Below are 16620 nucleotides of genomic sequence, written 5' to 3'. Positions count from 1 at the left end.
TAAACTCGTACCTAAGGTATCAAAAAAAGATACGGATATCTCCCTTTTATCTCAGACTCCAACTCCCAAGTTGCTTCACGCTCTGAATGATTGCTCCATTGAACCTTGACATAAGAAATGACCCGGCTTCTCAATGTTTGCTCCTTAAAATCCACAATCTTTATAGGTTGCTCCTCATACGTCAAATCATTGCTAAGCTCAAAGTCAGAAAATTGTATCACATGGTCAGGATTCGGAATGAACTTCTTCAGCATAGAAACATGGAACACATCATGTACCCGAGACAGTGAAGGTGGTAATGCAAGTCGATATGCCACCTCACCAATGCGTTCCAAAATCTCAAACGGACCGATAAACCGAGGGCTGAGCTTCCCTCTCACACCAAAACGAATAACTCCTTTAGTGGGAGCTACTCTTAAGAACACATGATCACCCACCTGGAACTCCAAGCTTCTTCTCCTATTATCTGCATAACTTTTCTGCCTGCTCTGAGCTGCTCGCAGACGATCTCTGATAAGACGAACTTTCTCCACTGTCAACTGCACAATCTCTGGCCCTAACAATTTACGTTCTCCCACATCATCCCAACAAATAGGTGACCTACATCTCCTGCCATACAGTGCCTCATAAGGAGCCATTTGAATACTTGATCGATAATCATTATTATAAGAAAAACTCTATCAATGGCAAATGTCGATCCCAAGAAGGCCCAAAAATCAAGCATACAAGCCCCGAAGCATATCCTCCAAAAATCGAATTGTTCTCTCGATCGCCCATCGGTTTACGGATGAAAAAGCTGTCTTTCGACGTCAATTTGGTTCCCTAAGGCCTTATGTAGACTCCTCCGTAGTGTGCCACGAACCGCGTATCCCGATCAGACACAATAGTAACAGGAACACCATAAAGTCTCACCACCTGATCAATGTACAACTCACTAACTTCTCTAAAGTCATGCCGATCCCATGCCGAAGAAGTGGCGGACTTGGTCACCTGTCCACCACCACCCACACTCGTCAAGCCTTTTTACCTGGTTCGAGGAAACCCGAACACAAAATCCATAGCAATGTTCTCCCACTTCCACTCGGGGAATGGGAAGAGGGTGTAGAAGTCACTGCGCCTCGATGCTCTCACCTTGACCTGCCGACGAGTCAAGCAGCGTCTCCTGAATGCGACATCTCTCTTCATGTTGTTCCACCAAAAGATATCCTTCAAATCCTTGTACATTTTGGTGCTTCCAGGATGCACTGAGTAGCTGGTATAATGAGCTTCCTCCATGATTTCCTTTTTCAATTCTGAATTATTTGGAACACAAATCCGATCACCGAATCTTACTGAGCCATCTTCATGAATTCTAAACTGAACTTGGGTGCCCCTTTCCACTTCTTGCCGAATCTTCTGCAGATAACCATCCACTTCTTGTGCTGCTTTAATCCTCTCAGATAGAGTAGGTCTCACCACTAAACCTGCCAAATACACGCCGGTGTCCTTTAACACCACTTGTAGGTCCATTCGTCTCAAATCCTCCAAGATAGGCTTCTGGGAGGTGATTAATGTAGCAACGCTACTGAAAGATTTCCTACTAAGGGCATCAGCTACCACATTTGCCTTTCCAGGATGATAGCTGATGGTCAAATCATAGTCTTTCAATAACTCCAACCATCTCCTCTGTCTCATATTCAGCTCCTTCTGTGTGAAAATGTATTTAAGGCTCTTGTGATCTGTAAACACCTCACAAGTCTCCCCATACAAGTAATGCCTCCATATCTTCAGGGCAAAAATCACCGCAGCTAACTCCAGATCATGAGTGGGATAGTTCACCTCAAATGGTTTCAACTGTCTAGAAGCATAAGCCACCACATGACCATTCTGCATCAATACACACCCAAGACCAGTTTTACAAGCATCACTATAAATGGTAAACCCTTCACCAGGAGATGGAAGTGTGAGAATAGGTGCAGACACCAACCGGTGTTTCAACTCTTGGAAACTTTGTTCACACTGATCTGACCACTGAAAACTTGCTCCTTTCCTGGTGAGTTTGGTCAATGGTGCCGCCAACACTGAAAACCCTTCCACAAACCGTCTATAATAACCGGCTAGCCCCAGGAAACTGCGAATCTCTGCCACATTCGTAGGTCTCTTCCACTCAACAACAGCTTCTATCTTCTTGGGATCAACAGAAATCCCATCCTTAGTTATCACATGACCAAGGAAAGCTACCCTGTCCAACCAGAACTCACACTTAGAGAATTTCGCAAACAGTTTCTTCTCTCTCAAGATGCCTAGCACAATCCTCAAGTGCTCTTCATGCTCTTCCCACTCTTCGAATATACCAGAATATCATCAATAAAAACCACTACGAACCTATCCAAGAAAGGTTTAAATGTTCTATTCATCAAATCCATAAACAGCAGTGGGCATTCGTCGACCCGAAAGGCATTACAAGAAACTCATAATGCCCATAACGAGTCCGAAAATCGCAGACTTTTGACACATCCCCGCCTTGATCTTCAGCTGGTGATATCCTGACCTGAGATCAATTTTTGAAAACACCTGAGAACCCTGCAATTGATCAAAAAGGTCATCGATCCGAGGCAATGGATATCGATTCTTTACTGTCACCTTGTTCAACTCTCGGTAGTCGATGCATAATCGCATACTGCCATCCTTCTTCTTCACGAACAAAACTGGAGCGCCCCACGGAGAAACACTGGGGCGAATAAAACCTTTCTCAAGTAGTTCCTCAAGTTGCTTCTTTAACTCCTTAAGTTCTGCAGGTGCCATCCTGTAAGGAGCCTTAGATATGTGGCTCGCTCCCGGAATCAAATCAATACCAAAATCCACTTCTCTGTCTGGTGGCAAGCCAGGAAGATCCTCAGGAAAAACATCAGAAAACTCTCTGACCACCTGAATATCCTCTAACACTGGCCCTTCTGATTCAACTTCCACCAATGTTGCAAGAAACCCCGAGCACCCACCCAAGAGTAATTTCCGAGCTTGTAAAGCGGAAATCACACGAGGCGGTGACACAGACTCATTTCCCTGAAAGGTGAACTCAGCTTCACCAGGGATTTTAAACACTACCCTTTTTGCATAACAATCAACGACAGCATGAAATCTAGACAGAAAATCCATTCCCAAAATGATATCATAGTCAGTCATACCCATAACATGAAGACGAGCTAGCAACTCATGACCGGCAACAATAATGGGACAGTTCTCACATGCTCTACTAAGAACAATATCAACTCCCACTGGGGTAGCAACACACAAATCATACTCAAAAGTAGTAACAGGCAAAACATGCTTCCGAATAAAAGCAGACGAGATAAACGAATGTGTAGCTCCAGAATCAAATAAGACACAGGCATATGTGGAATAAACTGATAATATACCTGACACCACTGCATTTGAGGCATGAGCATCCTCCTGAGTCAATGCATAAACTCGTCCTTGTGTCTTCGGCCTTCCAACTTTATGCTGAGTTGAGGATGAGGGTTGCTCACTGACCATCTCCTTTCCTGCACGCTGACCCACAGAACCCTGAGGTTTAGGTGTTGGTTCATGCCTAGAATTTTGAACTGTAGAGGATCTTTGTGCTCCAGAAGACTGCATCTGTGGACACTCAGCAATATGGTGCTCCAGACTGCCACACCTGTAACATGCCCCTGTAACCCGCCTGCAATCCTTAGAGTCATGCGCACCACCACAAGTAGAGCATTTCTTCTGGCCAGAACGAGAAGAAGCAGGTGGCAATCCTCGAGATCTCTGAGCTGGCGGCTCACCCATTGTTTGAGACTTATTCTGACCCACATCAGACTTGGATCTTCCTTCATTCCCAGTATTACGGTCTCCCTTGTTGTCAAAACTTCTATCTCTCTTCTTACAAATCTTACGCTTTGATCCTCGGTGTCACCCCCAAAGCGAGTGTCCAATGACTTAGCGCCCTACCACCTCTGCATAGTCGGTCGGTGTAAAGCGGCTAAACCCCTCCGAATATGTGCTCAGAAACCTCCCTCAAAGCGTCGAGCCCTGCTTTGATCATCATCAACCAACTTCGAAGCATACCTAGAAAGCCTGTCGAATTCCATCTCATACTCATCAACAGACATACTTCCCTGCGTCAAGTTAATGAATTTTCTCTCAAACTGCACCATCTTGTCTCTGGTGAAGTATTTACAGAAAAGGGCTTTCCTCAGCTGCTCCCAAGATTCAAACTCCTTTCCCTGACGAATGCGAAGTTCTCCTCGTACTGGTGGTTTTGCCGGTCCCTTGAGCATGTACACTCCAACCTAAGCTTTTTCTTCTTCATTACACTTCATCACCGCAAAAGCTTTCTCCATTTCTTCTACCCAAACCTCCACATCATCGAGGTTGGTAGTGCCCTCAAACGGTAACGGACCAGATCTTTTGAATTCCATAATAGTCTTCTCCTTAAGCTCCTTGGAAGTAGGCGGAGCAGGAGGAGGCGGCGGTGGTGGGGGTGGTGCTGCTTGTTGCTGTCTCTGGTCACGCACCATGCCTACCACCTCTCGAACCAACTCCATCATAGCTTCATCTCTATCCACCCTTCCGCCCCCTACTTCGAGTGGGGGACATCCGCAGTCGATGCCCGCCCAAACAACTCTCCAACACTCCCATCGGCAGACTCTCACGGGGTGCCATTCATGAGGCAAACCCAATCAAAATTAGACAAAACTCTAAAAAGTTTAACTAGCTCTTGAGAATGTAAAGCTAACACATAAGTCATCCTAGCGATCTAAATCGGAAGGTCTATCGAAATACTAGGATCAAGATTAACCGAGAACGCCTCGATACCACTAAATTTGTCACGCCCGAACCCCGGCTCCCTGTGCCCATGCAGATCGACAAACGGCCACACACCCACCAAGCCGAGGCCCAGAGGCATGTAAGGCCTCAAAACCCGTTTCTCAACAAATCACAAAAAAATCTAACGAGAGCAAAGACTAGAAACAAGAATGGAGTTCAAAGACTAAAAAGAAATAACTAAGTGTCTTTGCACGTTGCTTTACAAATTTAATCAAATAAAAAAACTATGCCCACAACAAACGGGACTTATTACATGCTAAGAAGATTGACGGTGCCCCAACGATCCTGCTAAGCTATCCGTCACTGACCTCTACTCCTGATCTGAAAGAAAAATAACAACAAAATTTATGAGCTTGACAGCCCAGTAAGCACCCACTAAAAGTATAGGGATCACTTATCAAAAATCATAATTTAATAATTTGCAAAAACCAACCATAAGTTTAATTCACTTAACATAGATGTCAAAAATTAAGCATATAGGTCCCCCAAACAACTATTGCCCAAAACAAATCACAAAATTCATATATTTACCCTCGGTGACCCGAGACAAAACAAAAGTCATATTTTTACCCTCGGTGACCCGAGCCAAAAATTAACAAAGGCCGATATTCTGCACCGACGGCAAGCAGTGGGAAACTATAGTTTCTAGAACAAAATACGTGTCGACACGGTCAGTGTTTAACCCCCAGTGACAGGGTTATTGCAAAGTTAGTTGGGGACTAATTTCTATATCAAAGTACCTTGTTCACAAAACGATGAACTAACAAAATTCAAGACAAGCAAAGTACAAGAATACAGTAACATGATCCCATTTTTGTCATATCAAAATACACCAGTTAATGGAATACAAATATGAACAAATAATAAAAATAATAATATTCTTTAATAAAAAAATTTAAATAATACCCTAAATTCAAAATAAATAAATATATATATAATCTGAACTTTAAACACATGAATTCAAAAATTTAAATAATTATCCGAAATTCAGAAATTTTGAACAGTCATAAATCATATGAAATTTCAAAAGTACAAAGAATCAGGATTTAAAAGAATTATTTGAAAATTCGGAATTTAACTAAACCAACACGTGGAATTCTAAAGAATCTCATTAATTTGAATATTAAATAATTTAAAATAATTCGAAATTAGTATTAATTATATAAATATAATTTGAATAATATACGTAAATCTAATTATCCAAAAATAAATAAATAAAAAATACATATTTTCACAAATTTAACAAGTTTCAAAAAGTCTATATACATAGTATAATTTATATGTGGGATACTTACCTGATATTCGCTAAACCCACAAAAATCCAAGTTGACTCCCACTTAACTCTCCACAAAAGAACCTATAGACATAAAATCAATTCAATAACCCTAACTTTACAAATTAACTAGGAGTCTTGGATTCCGAGTATAACACTTAATCTTATAAAGGATCAGAAAATAAATATCATTGGATACTATAAGACCTCAATCAAAACACTGCACATCCTAACCCAAACAGTACAGTGCATCAAGAAGAAAATTAAACTGCTAAAGAATTACTAATTAACCTTTGAAGGATAATATATATATTCACACAATGGCATCCATAAATAACCAGGATAAAACATGGAGAAGTAAAGCTTGCCTGAATTCACTGAACCACTAGCAGAACTATAAAGAGAGAAACTTAAAAGAACATGAAGAACCTACAAGCAGAGAACATCTAACATACAACACCAAACAAACACCCAACACTGCCAAACAAGACCACCACAAGGTACAGAAATCAGATGACTGCCTAACCTTGTATTTGGAAGTCGCTTAGATCCTCGTTTGACAATCGGGACTAGGAGAACCTCTCGATTCTGCCACCACAACGCTAAAGAGACGATAGGGAGAAGACTGCGAAGTTATCCCTTTTTATTGAGATTTAAAAAAAAAATCGCGCAGGTGGGAGGTTGCCTAAAATATGGGTAGAAGGTTATGAAAGGATAAGATAAAACTTTTAAATGAAACTAATTAAATTAAATAAATAAAAAAACAAAAAGATAATTTTAAAGAGAGTGGGGTCCACATGGGCGATGCTACTTGACGCCGGTAGTGGAGACCTTGGTTGAATTGAAAGTTCACATGACCCCTCGACACTGGGAGATCATCGGAAGGACACCGTTTGCAACATTTACTGAGCTGGAAGCTGTGTTCAAAGAGAAGGCCCTTCTTGATTCTCTATTGCAAAGGTACGCTGGCCGCACCAATAAATTCAGGATCGGGGAAAGCCTGCTGAGTTTCAGGCCTGAAGATGTTGTCCTCGTTCTTGGTCTGCGTTGCAATGGAGACGCAGTCGTGTTTCAGAAAAAGAAAACAAGCTCAGTTTTCGAAGAGAGGTATTTAACAAAAACCTACGAGAGACACTATCAAGAGCACTCTTGAGCAACTTGTTGGACAGAGGGGAGAAGAAGAAAATTTTGCCAAACTCCTGATGGTGTACCTCATGGGTACAATCCTCTTCCCAAATACCTCATGCTCGGTTCCGAACTGGATTGTTGATTATGTCGATGATCTACCTGGCATGGGGCGATACGCATGAGCGCAGGCGACACACAAGTGGCTTATGGAGGACATTTCACAAGCGACCGCTCGAGTGCAAGCTAGATGTGCGGGGAAGAAGACCAATATAGGGTATATTAAGGGTTGCTCGGTCGCGCTGAACATCTGGTTTTACGAGCTGACCGGGATCGGAAAGAAAGTTCGTTTCAGCAAGACCCCAAGGATGTTGTGCTACGGTGAAAATAGTTACCGGAAGCAAGCGACGATAGAAACTAGTTTGTCATCTCTTGAAGGAAAAGAGGTAATAAATCGTCAACAATGTGTTTAACAGCAGCAGTTAATGTTTACATATAGTATTTAGCATTTAACAATGTTTATTTTCCATTTAAAAGTATTCTTGGAAGTTTAAACATTTTGTTATCAGTTTAAAAATATACGATAAAGTTCAAATATATAAGTTAAATGTTTAAATATATTTGTTATTGTTTAAACTGAATGATTTCTCTGAGATTGTTTGGTTCACATATGTTAGTTTCCTGAGCTGGTCTCGGCGAATGCTGGTGAAGTTATATTTATTCGGGGCAACCGCCGGGTGGATGCTATTGCTCTGGAACCACTTGCTCGAAGGCAAGATGAGAGGTCAACATCTTCCGTGCACGCTCGACGTCGTTTTCTTACTTCGAGCCCAACGTGCGCACGCATTCCTCGATGCCGGAGAAGCCCTCCCCTACCCAGCTTGATTGTAACACCCCCCCCCGACGACGACGACAACGACAGTCCCCTAGATCGCCTCAGCCCTGACCGTGGCAGCCCCCTATGGCACTAGGCGACAATGTCACTGCAAGTCTTCTACAGGCGTGCGCAAATATTGATGACCGAGTTCCCTCGGCTTATCGCTCGGGTTGAGGCATTAGAAAGACGCTCACAATCGACTGCACCGTCTCTCCAAACAAATAAAGAACCCGGGATGGACGATGTGTCGGAATTTGACGACGATGACTTCATCGGGATGGTCATTCTAAGACGGCCACATTCAAAAAGACTTACAAAAAAGAGAAAAACAATAATGGCTCTATCTCCACCACCAACTAACGATGAAACAACAGCAGCACCATCCGCGGCTGATGTAGTTATTGAGTCAGTCGCCGTTGATGACATGGCCGTCACGGTGGAGAAGATCGTAGATGATGTTGCCATTGTCGCGGTTGATAAGATCGTTGACTCTGTTGTCAATGAAATCCCCATCACAGTAGAACCGACGGCCGACAGTGCGGCATCGATGGTGGACACTATCCCCGTCACGGTGGAACCAGCTACAAGTGTGTCTCCCGTTGATGTTATTGCCATGGGCGCAGCTGAGAAGATCATTGACTCTGTTGTCAACGAAATCATGGCGACGGTGGAACCAGCGGCCGACAGTGCCGTATCGAAGACAGATACAATCCCACAACAACAAGAAGCATGTAAGGATATGTCTCCGGCTGATGCTGTCATCGTGCCCGCATCGAAAGATGATGCTGCTGGTGCTGAACACCGACAACCGTCAACAACAGTGCCGCATGATGATCCCAAAACAGCTGATGATGAGGGGCAAGGGAACGCCACCGAACAAGCAATGAGAGATATAATCCTTGCTAACCAACAATATGAAAATGTTCCGAAAGACTTTGTTTCGAAGAAGAAAAAATACGTTGGATAATTGCGCCTCAACAAATTCGAGCAGGAGTTGATAAGGATCTTCCTCAATTGTTCTATAGACAAGTAAGTTTGAAGTTTTTATGTTATTGTTTAAATTTGTATGTTAACATTTAATTTATATACTTACCGTTTAAATATGTATAATATCGTTTAAATATTTGCTATATAGTTTAAATATTTACAATGTCGTTTAATAATATTAGTTACCGTTTAAACGCAGGGTTGTCGTGTGGATGAATGATTTTCTCAGCACCACACGGGCCAGACTATTCACGCTGCTTGAGGGGAAGGAGATGGTCTCAGATGATGTGATGAACGCTTTCGTATGCATAATACAAAAGTCACTGAGTAGAGTACCATATCCTTATAAGAAGCGCGCCTTCAACACAGGACCACTGGCTCTGTTTATGTTAAAGTAGGATGACTCGTTAGACATGACTTTCGCTATGATCTGATCCTTGACAATAATAAATAAGAATACATGCATTATTCTTCAAGCGAAAGTGTGGAGTACGACAAAGACGCATTAGAAATGTTAAGTTCTTTGCTAATAGAGTTTGACTAATAGTGTTTGGTAAATAATCGGTGTTCTGAGCTCAAATTGTATACCTCGGCAGCATAATCTATTCGACACGTGTATCGATATGGAGTTCACCGAGACGGTGACCACAAAGTACCCACTAGTCCACGACATGGAAACCCCATGACAAAAAAGAGGAAGTGTCGACTACGCCGTTTATGTCATGAGGTTTATCGCGCAATTACTCAATGATGAAAAGCTATGGCTACCGCAAACGGACGTCCCTTATCTGAAATTAAAGTATATTGCCCGCATACTTAAGGAAGGGAGGGCAGCCGGCATCACTGAGAAAGGGGGTCTTCGACTGCGGGGAAATAGAATTGCCATGATCTTGTTTGTTTTCAAATGTAATTCGATGATGTCGTTATAAATTTAAATTCAATTCAATGTTTTCGAAGAACATGGCAAATTATTTTTCAATGTAAATTTACTAGTCTGTATACTTATGTAATTGACTTTCTTTGTTTAACTTTCAATTTTATTGTTTAAATATCAGTGTTTAAGTTTAAAATAAAGTAGTCTCTGTTTAAGTAAACACTATCTCTATTTAAATATATGTGTTACCTATTAAAATAAGAGTTTCTCTGTTTAAATATCAAAAGTTGGGACACAATTAAGTTTGTTTTTTTTTTAAAATTGTTTATTTACTATGCCTAGTCGGTGACAGTTTCATTGCAAGATCTGCGATTATGACCGGAGCTGTGGCATCGGCTACAATGTAACTCGCGGACCTTAAACACTTGCGACTCGATCCTCTTTCATCTAGGACGCCCAGGTTGCTTTCTCGTCACAGGTGGTCGCAGACGGACTTCACGATTTCCGTCCTTAGGCTTGTCATCGTTGGGTATGGGGAATATAGCTTCCTTATATGCAAGTTTGTAATTGTCGACGGTGAAGTAGCCGCTAATAAATCGATGAACGTTGGTGTCTGTCTGCATTATTACAGTGCAAGCGTGTTTGCACGGGATACCATAAACTTGCCATCTGCGAAATGAGCATGTTTATTCACAGTATCATCGAATTCTTTAGCTGTGGATGCCCACACAATACAAAAGTATATAAACCAGCACTCCTCCTTCAATGCCTTCCCAAGTATGACGTTGGCTTTCATAAAATTGGCCTCCAAGTGTCGAAGATAGTATGCATATGGGGAAGAAGGGAAGACTCTGGCAATAGCGTTCACAAGGCCCTTGGACCTGTCCGACACGAATGTAATTATCTCATGATAATCTCCTTCCTCGTATAAAGCATCACCTAACTTGGCTATGAACCAAGTCTAATTGGCATCAGTCTCGTTGTCGACAATACTGAAGGCGACGTGGAAAAAACCATTGTTTCCATCTTTGCCTGTGACACCCAGTAGAGTACCACGATACTTTCCAAGAAGGTGGGTACCACGAGAAACAGCAGCGGCCTGCAAGCCCTCTTGAATCCCACAATACACGCTTTGAAAGAAAAGAATGCACGTTTAAAATGCTCACCGTCTCTTTCCACAATCGTAATGCTTTCAGGGTTTGTCTCAACCACCTTATCAACGTAGCTGGAGATGTCGCTGCCGTCGAGGACCACCCGGACATGCTCTTTTCCCAACCAAGCCTGCTTTTATGGAATATGGATACCATGTTCCCGCAACATGTCCTTCTAAATTTCGATGGCTTTGTACAAGAGCTGGTCCTTGAGCTTCTGAATCACTTGTGCGCTTCCCCATTTTATGGACGCTTTCGGATGTGAGGCCGATCCTTTTTTTGATTCTGAAAGTATTTTAATTATATTCTTTTGATGCATGAAGATGCCATTGACAACCAACGACAGCGAATTCCACAGTCACTCGGTGTTTTTCGTTCTTTATGAATTTGAAGTCAAAATTCTGTTTGATTGTAAAATTTCGAAGTGTGTCTCTGAAATGGTCAATGCCTTCAAAACGTTGTCCGATATCCAACGACAATACTTCAGAATGATCCGACGAGGAAGGAAGGCATCTCACACCGTCGGGGTCGGCATGGGGTTGACCGAGAGCGCTCGTAGAATCCGAATTCATGCCAACACTTCAGTTTAAAAGAAAAAGATGAATATTTTAAGCAGAGATATAATGTGTTTAAATGATAACTTCAAAATTTAAACGTTAATTCAAATATTTAAATACTGACAAATAAATTAAACGAAGTAGATAAAGTTTAAATGTAAACGCAATATATTTACACAGAGACTGTCAAAGTTAAACGCTAATGAACTTATACAACTAGATAAACATAAAAGAGAAGAATCATACAACGAGAAAAACTCGTTTTTAGTAGGATTTGACAGTGTGACATCGTCTGTCTCGATAACAAGATCGATGACAGAGCATTTGAAGATAGTGTGCATGTGACACATCCGCTGGAAGTCAACATCGTTTTCTATTGGACAAACCATTTTATATCCATTCGGTGTGATAAACTTCACCCTAACACAGGAAACATCGAGACCCCATCGCTCACATATCTCAGTAAACACCAACTCCCAAGAAGTCAGCGCCGTGAACATTAGCACTCTTCCCTCCCCGTTGTATCTAGCAATATCACAAAAACTCTCCATAATATAACGACAGAACTTGAATCGAACAAACCAAATGAGGAAAAGAAGAAGAAGAAAAAGAAGAAGAAGATGTAAAGAGCCTTCTAAACTTTGTTTCATAAAAAGCATGCAGAAAGACAAACAAAAAAAGTGCACAATTGTATGCATAAAGGTTAGACATGATGTGATTGGGCGGTATTTTTCCCTTCATCGCAAGAGAAAAAAAAAGGAATTTCATAACATGGACCCACTTGAAGTGACCGACAAAGGGATAATCCCGAGAGACAATCATTACTGGCGCCGATTATATTTTTCTCTTTCCGCCTCTTCGGGTTTTTTTTTCGGCTGGGCATCCTTGTCTCGAAGTTCTTCTTCACTTTCCAAAATTGTCTTGAAGAAGTATTCTGCATTTCATCAGTTTGCAGTGTGTTTATGGTTTTTTTTTCAAAATGGTGGAACGATATGCGGCCGCTTGACTGCAAGCGACACACAAGTCGTTGATAGAGGGCGTCCCACAAGCGATCGCTCGACTGCAGGCAAATGTGCCGAGAAGAATGCAAGCGACGATAGAAGCCATATTGTCATCGCTTGAAGGAAAAGAGACAATAAATTATGAGCCTCTATTTAAACTTCAAGCTTTTATGTTTAAAACATGTGATTTAGTGTTTAAACTATCGGTTCACTATTTAAATATTTTGTCTATCGTTTAAAAACATATGTAAATCATTTAAATATTTTGATTTAATTGTTTAAAAATATATGTTATTGCTTAAATTTGAATACGCCCTCGACACCTAATGACACCCCTTCCCCGACGGCAACATCCCCTTTATTCATGACACTGATACCGTGTAAATAACATTGTATCTCATTTAATTATAACTGATGTTGTTTAAATATCATTTTCATTGTTTGATTTATAAGTTTACCTGTTCAAACAAAATTGTCTTACTGTTTAAATATTATTGTTTTTGGTTTAAACACCGTTGTCATTGTGTAAATAATAAGCGTTTTTGTTTAACTTTTTGTTTATTTACAATACCATTTTTGTTTCTCAAAATGTTTAAGTACAACGTTAAGAGAGAATGTCTCTGTTTAAATATCAAAAGTACTCAAATAAGTTTGTTTCATTTAAAATATTTAAACATTTACAATGCCTACTCGGAAGTCGGACACTTGCGACTCGATCCTCTTTCGTCTATTAAAACCGACAAACATGAAGATTTCGGCTTTCTTCAACAAGTATCTCTACCTTCGAATGTATGTCTGGGCATGAGTAGGTCTTCCATTTGTTTGCTTGCTCACGGTGGTCGCATAACATGCGCATCACCTTGAACATGCACAACATTGAACACGAATAATTAAACAAGGTTAAACAAAGAAAATGATATTTAAATAGAAGAAATTATATTTAAACTATAATATTAGAAGTTAAACGAAGAGTGAGACAGATTAAACGTAGAAAATGATGTTTGGACAGTAAAGAAAAAGCTTTTAAATGATAAGAATAATTCTCAAGTGATCAACATCAACTTCGTCTTAAAGGATAACTCATGGTTATCCTCCTCTGGAGAATCCTCTGCAATTAAGCAATAAGTGAAAACTTTCTTTTCTTGCTCAAGTTGAAATGCCCGCTTAATTGCTTGCTCGTCATCCTCCGCTGGATAATCCTCCCCTATTCAGGCAATTACACGGGCATTCCGACTTGGACAAGAAAAGATAGTTTAACTTGTTGCGTGATTGCGGCTGATTGATTCTCCAGAAGAGGATGATCATGAGACATCCTTTATGGTGTGAAGTGAATATCTTGGATACATGAAGAAGAAACTCATCCAAAAAGAAGCACCGAAGGAGGAGGACGAGGATAAGGAGGAGGGGGTGTTCAAGGGAAGGGGTCTTCTTTCTCATTTATGGTGTGAAGTCCACAAGCCGATTGACGCTTCAGATCTGAGAAAAAAAAAGGGAAACACACTGGCTTGACTGATAACGAGGAAGGGGTCTTCCGATATTTATGTTAAATTTTAGAAAATTTAATGGCGTCATTAATTCTTGTGCACGGGATACCATAAACGCATCATCTGCCACCTGCCAACACTTCCGTTTAAACGAAAAAGATTAATATTTTAAGCAGATACGCAAAGTGTTTAAATGATAAAGTAAAAAGTTAAACGTTAACACAAATATTTAAACATAGACAAAAGAAATTAAACGGAGGAAACAATGTTTAAATTTAAACATATACTTGGACAGTTAAATAATAATTAACTTATACAACCAGATAAACATAAAAGAGAAGAACTTTACAACGAAAAGAACTCATTTTTAGTAGGATTCGACAATGGCACATCGTCTGTCTCGACAATAAGATCGAGTACAGCGCATTTGAAGATGAAGTACACGTGACATATCCGCTGGAAGTCAACCTCGTTTTCTATTGGACAAACCGTTTTATAACCATCGGGTGTGATAAACTTCACCCCTGACAAGGGAAACATCAAGACCCATCGCTCACATGTCTCAGTTAACACCGACCCCCAAGAAGCAACGCCGTGAACATTAGCACTCGAATCGAAGAAATTCTCACATTATCAGGAAACCGGCAGAATTCAAATCGAACAAACCAAATGAGGAGAAGAAGAAGAAGAAGAAAAGAAGAAGATGTGATGAGCCTTCTAAACTTTGTTTGACAAAAAGCAAACAAAAAGGCAAAAAAAAATATATACAAAATTGTATGTATAAAGGTCGGACATGATGTGATTGGGTGGTTTTTTTCCCCCGCCATTTTCAAGGGCAAAAATGAAATTTCATAACATGGACCCATTTGAAGTGAACGGTAGGGGTAAAAGGGAACTTAAATAATAACGGATGGGTTGTCCGGGGTTTGTCAAAGTTGGAGGGGCTGTTTAGGAATATTTTAAATTCACGAGGAGTAAATAGTAATTTAATAATAATAATAATAACAATAATAATAATAATATAACTATCTAACATATCATGCAATAATAAATCGGGAAAAAAATTATTAATTAGTCCTTGTAATTTTTCAAATATCGCATGTAGTCCCTATGATATTTTAATTTCCCATGCAGTTTTATTTTTTTCAGTTTACTTATTTTTTAGTTACTGTGTCAATTTATTTTATTTAAAAATCCAATTTTGCTTGGCTTATGAAATATATTTTCAGTTTATTAAGTGTATATTTTATTTAACATTGTGTGTTTCCGTGTAACTATATAAATTTTCATTTAAAATATAACATTTTTGTTTAATATTTGTTTTTGATATTTAATATCTTAATTTCTTATTTACTATTTTGTGTTTTCTTTTAAAATCGATGAGAGGTATTTTTGACAAAAATACTGAAAAATAAACTTTTAAATGGTGTCAGAAAAAAAAAGGATTTTTGGGAGATATAAAATAGTTTAGGGATTTTTTTGATCAAATAAAAAAGTTGGGGGATGATATGAACAATTTTTCTAATAAATAATAACACAATATTTGCCCTCTTTTGGCTTATTAACAATACTACGCAGTTGGTAAATTTAATTACTTACTTTTAGAACTAAAAATTTTGAAAATGAAATTCTTGATAGCATCAAATACAAAAAAGAAAATCATATGTTTTTTTTTTCAAAAATTTTATCTTTTCATATATAAATATTGCAAAAATCCTAATTTAGTTGGTCCTCAAACATATTCTCTAAAAAGTAGATGAGCCGCAATTGTTAGCTCATGTTCATTTTTAACTTTTCAACACAATATACTTTGGTGCCAAGAAAACCATTTATTCTAAATAATAATAATAATAATAATAATAATAATAATAATAATAATAATAATAAGATTGGCTTATGCCATTAGAAGTTGCATATGAAAGACTTTTTATTTTTGGGATAAGCAAGAAAAAAAATTTTCTCATTACGTATGAAAATAAGCATTGAAAAAAGTTAAAAACTGTAAATATTAGATTTTTTTAAAATAAATATTTTTATTTTTATATACTAGAATTTCTACTTAGTAATCTATATGTTTCTGTTTTGTATGGATGTACCTAGTCATATTTCAAAAAAAAATTATATATTTATTTAAAAATTTAATTTGTAAAAGTACCATAGTGTCTCCCAAAGGGAGAGGTTGAGAATTTAACTTTCCCTTACAATTATCGTTGACTGTGACTTGTTCACAATTATCCTTAAAAATAAACAATGACATTTTTCTTAGTGTAATAAGTTTCATAGAAGTGAAGCTGAAAAAAAAAATTATTTTTTATGTATTTTAACGTACTTATCTTATCAAAGTGGCTTGTATATGTTAGTTCAAAACCATCTGGTCAAAGCGATAAGTCAAATTATAACATAAAAAGAAAAACAAACAAAAGTAGAAAATAACAAATTCACACCATTCACCCAATTTGTA

At 39.1% G+C, this 16620-nt stretch overlaps 2 protein-coding genes and 1 long non-coding RNA gene across 3 annotated transcripts in view; 1 reads left to right on the top strand and 2 right to left on the bottom strand.

Annotated features, from left to right (window-relative positions):
- Positions 1 to 11: 11 nt before the first annotated feature.
- LOC120256910 lies at positions 12 to 638 on the bottom strand. The gene has a single exon (XM_039264577.1). The coding sequence runs from the start codon at positions 636 to 638 to the stop codon at positions 12 to 14; it is 627 nt and encodes a 208-aa protein (XP_039120511.1).
- A 4425-nt stretch (positions 639 to 5063) lies between these two features.
- LOC120256906 lies at positions 5064 to 6760 on the bottom strand. The gene is made up of 3 exons (XR_005535458.1): positions 6630 to 6760; positions 6126 to 6187; positions 5064 to 5151 (listed from the first exon to the last, which is right to left on the bottom strand). It is a non-coding gene; the product is annotated as an uncharacterized LOC120256906 (long non-coding RNA).
- Positions 6761 to 8652: 1892 nt separating this feature from the next.
- LOC120256909 overlaps positions 8653 to 16620 on the top strand; it is a 36511-nt gene continuing 28543 nt past the window's right edge. Inside the window, exon 1 of the mRNA XM_039264576.1 lies at positions 8653 to 8896. Coding sequence (XP_039120510.1) covers positions 8653 to 8896 — 244 coding nt within the window. The remainder of the gene's footprint in view (positions 8897 to 16620) is intronic.

This window comes from Dioscorea cayenensis, unplaced genomic scaffold, assembly GCF_009730915.1.
Source record: "Dioscorea cayenensis subsp. rotundata cultivar TDr96_F1 unplaced genomic scaffold, TDr96_F1_v2_PseudoChromosome.rev07_lg8_w22 25.fasta BLBR01001717.1, whole genome shotgun sequence".
In the NCBI taxonomy this organism is placed as follows: Eukaryota; Viridiplantae; Streptophyta; class Magnoliopsida; order Dioscoreales; family Dioscoreaceae; genus Dioscorea; species Dioscorea cayenensis.
Note: the sequence above shows the minus strand (reverse complement) of the source record. Positions and strands in the feature narration are given on the sequence as shown.

Coding starts and splice junctions, on each gene's coding strand:
- LOC120256910 (XM_039264577.1), bottom strand. CDS start 638: ATGGCTCCTTATGAGGCACTGTATGGCAGGAGATGTAGGTCACCTATT.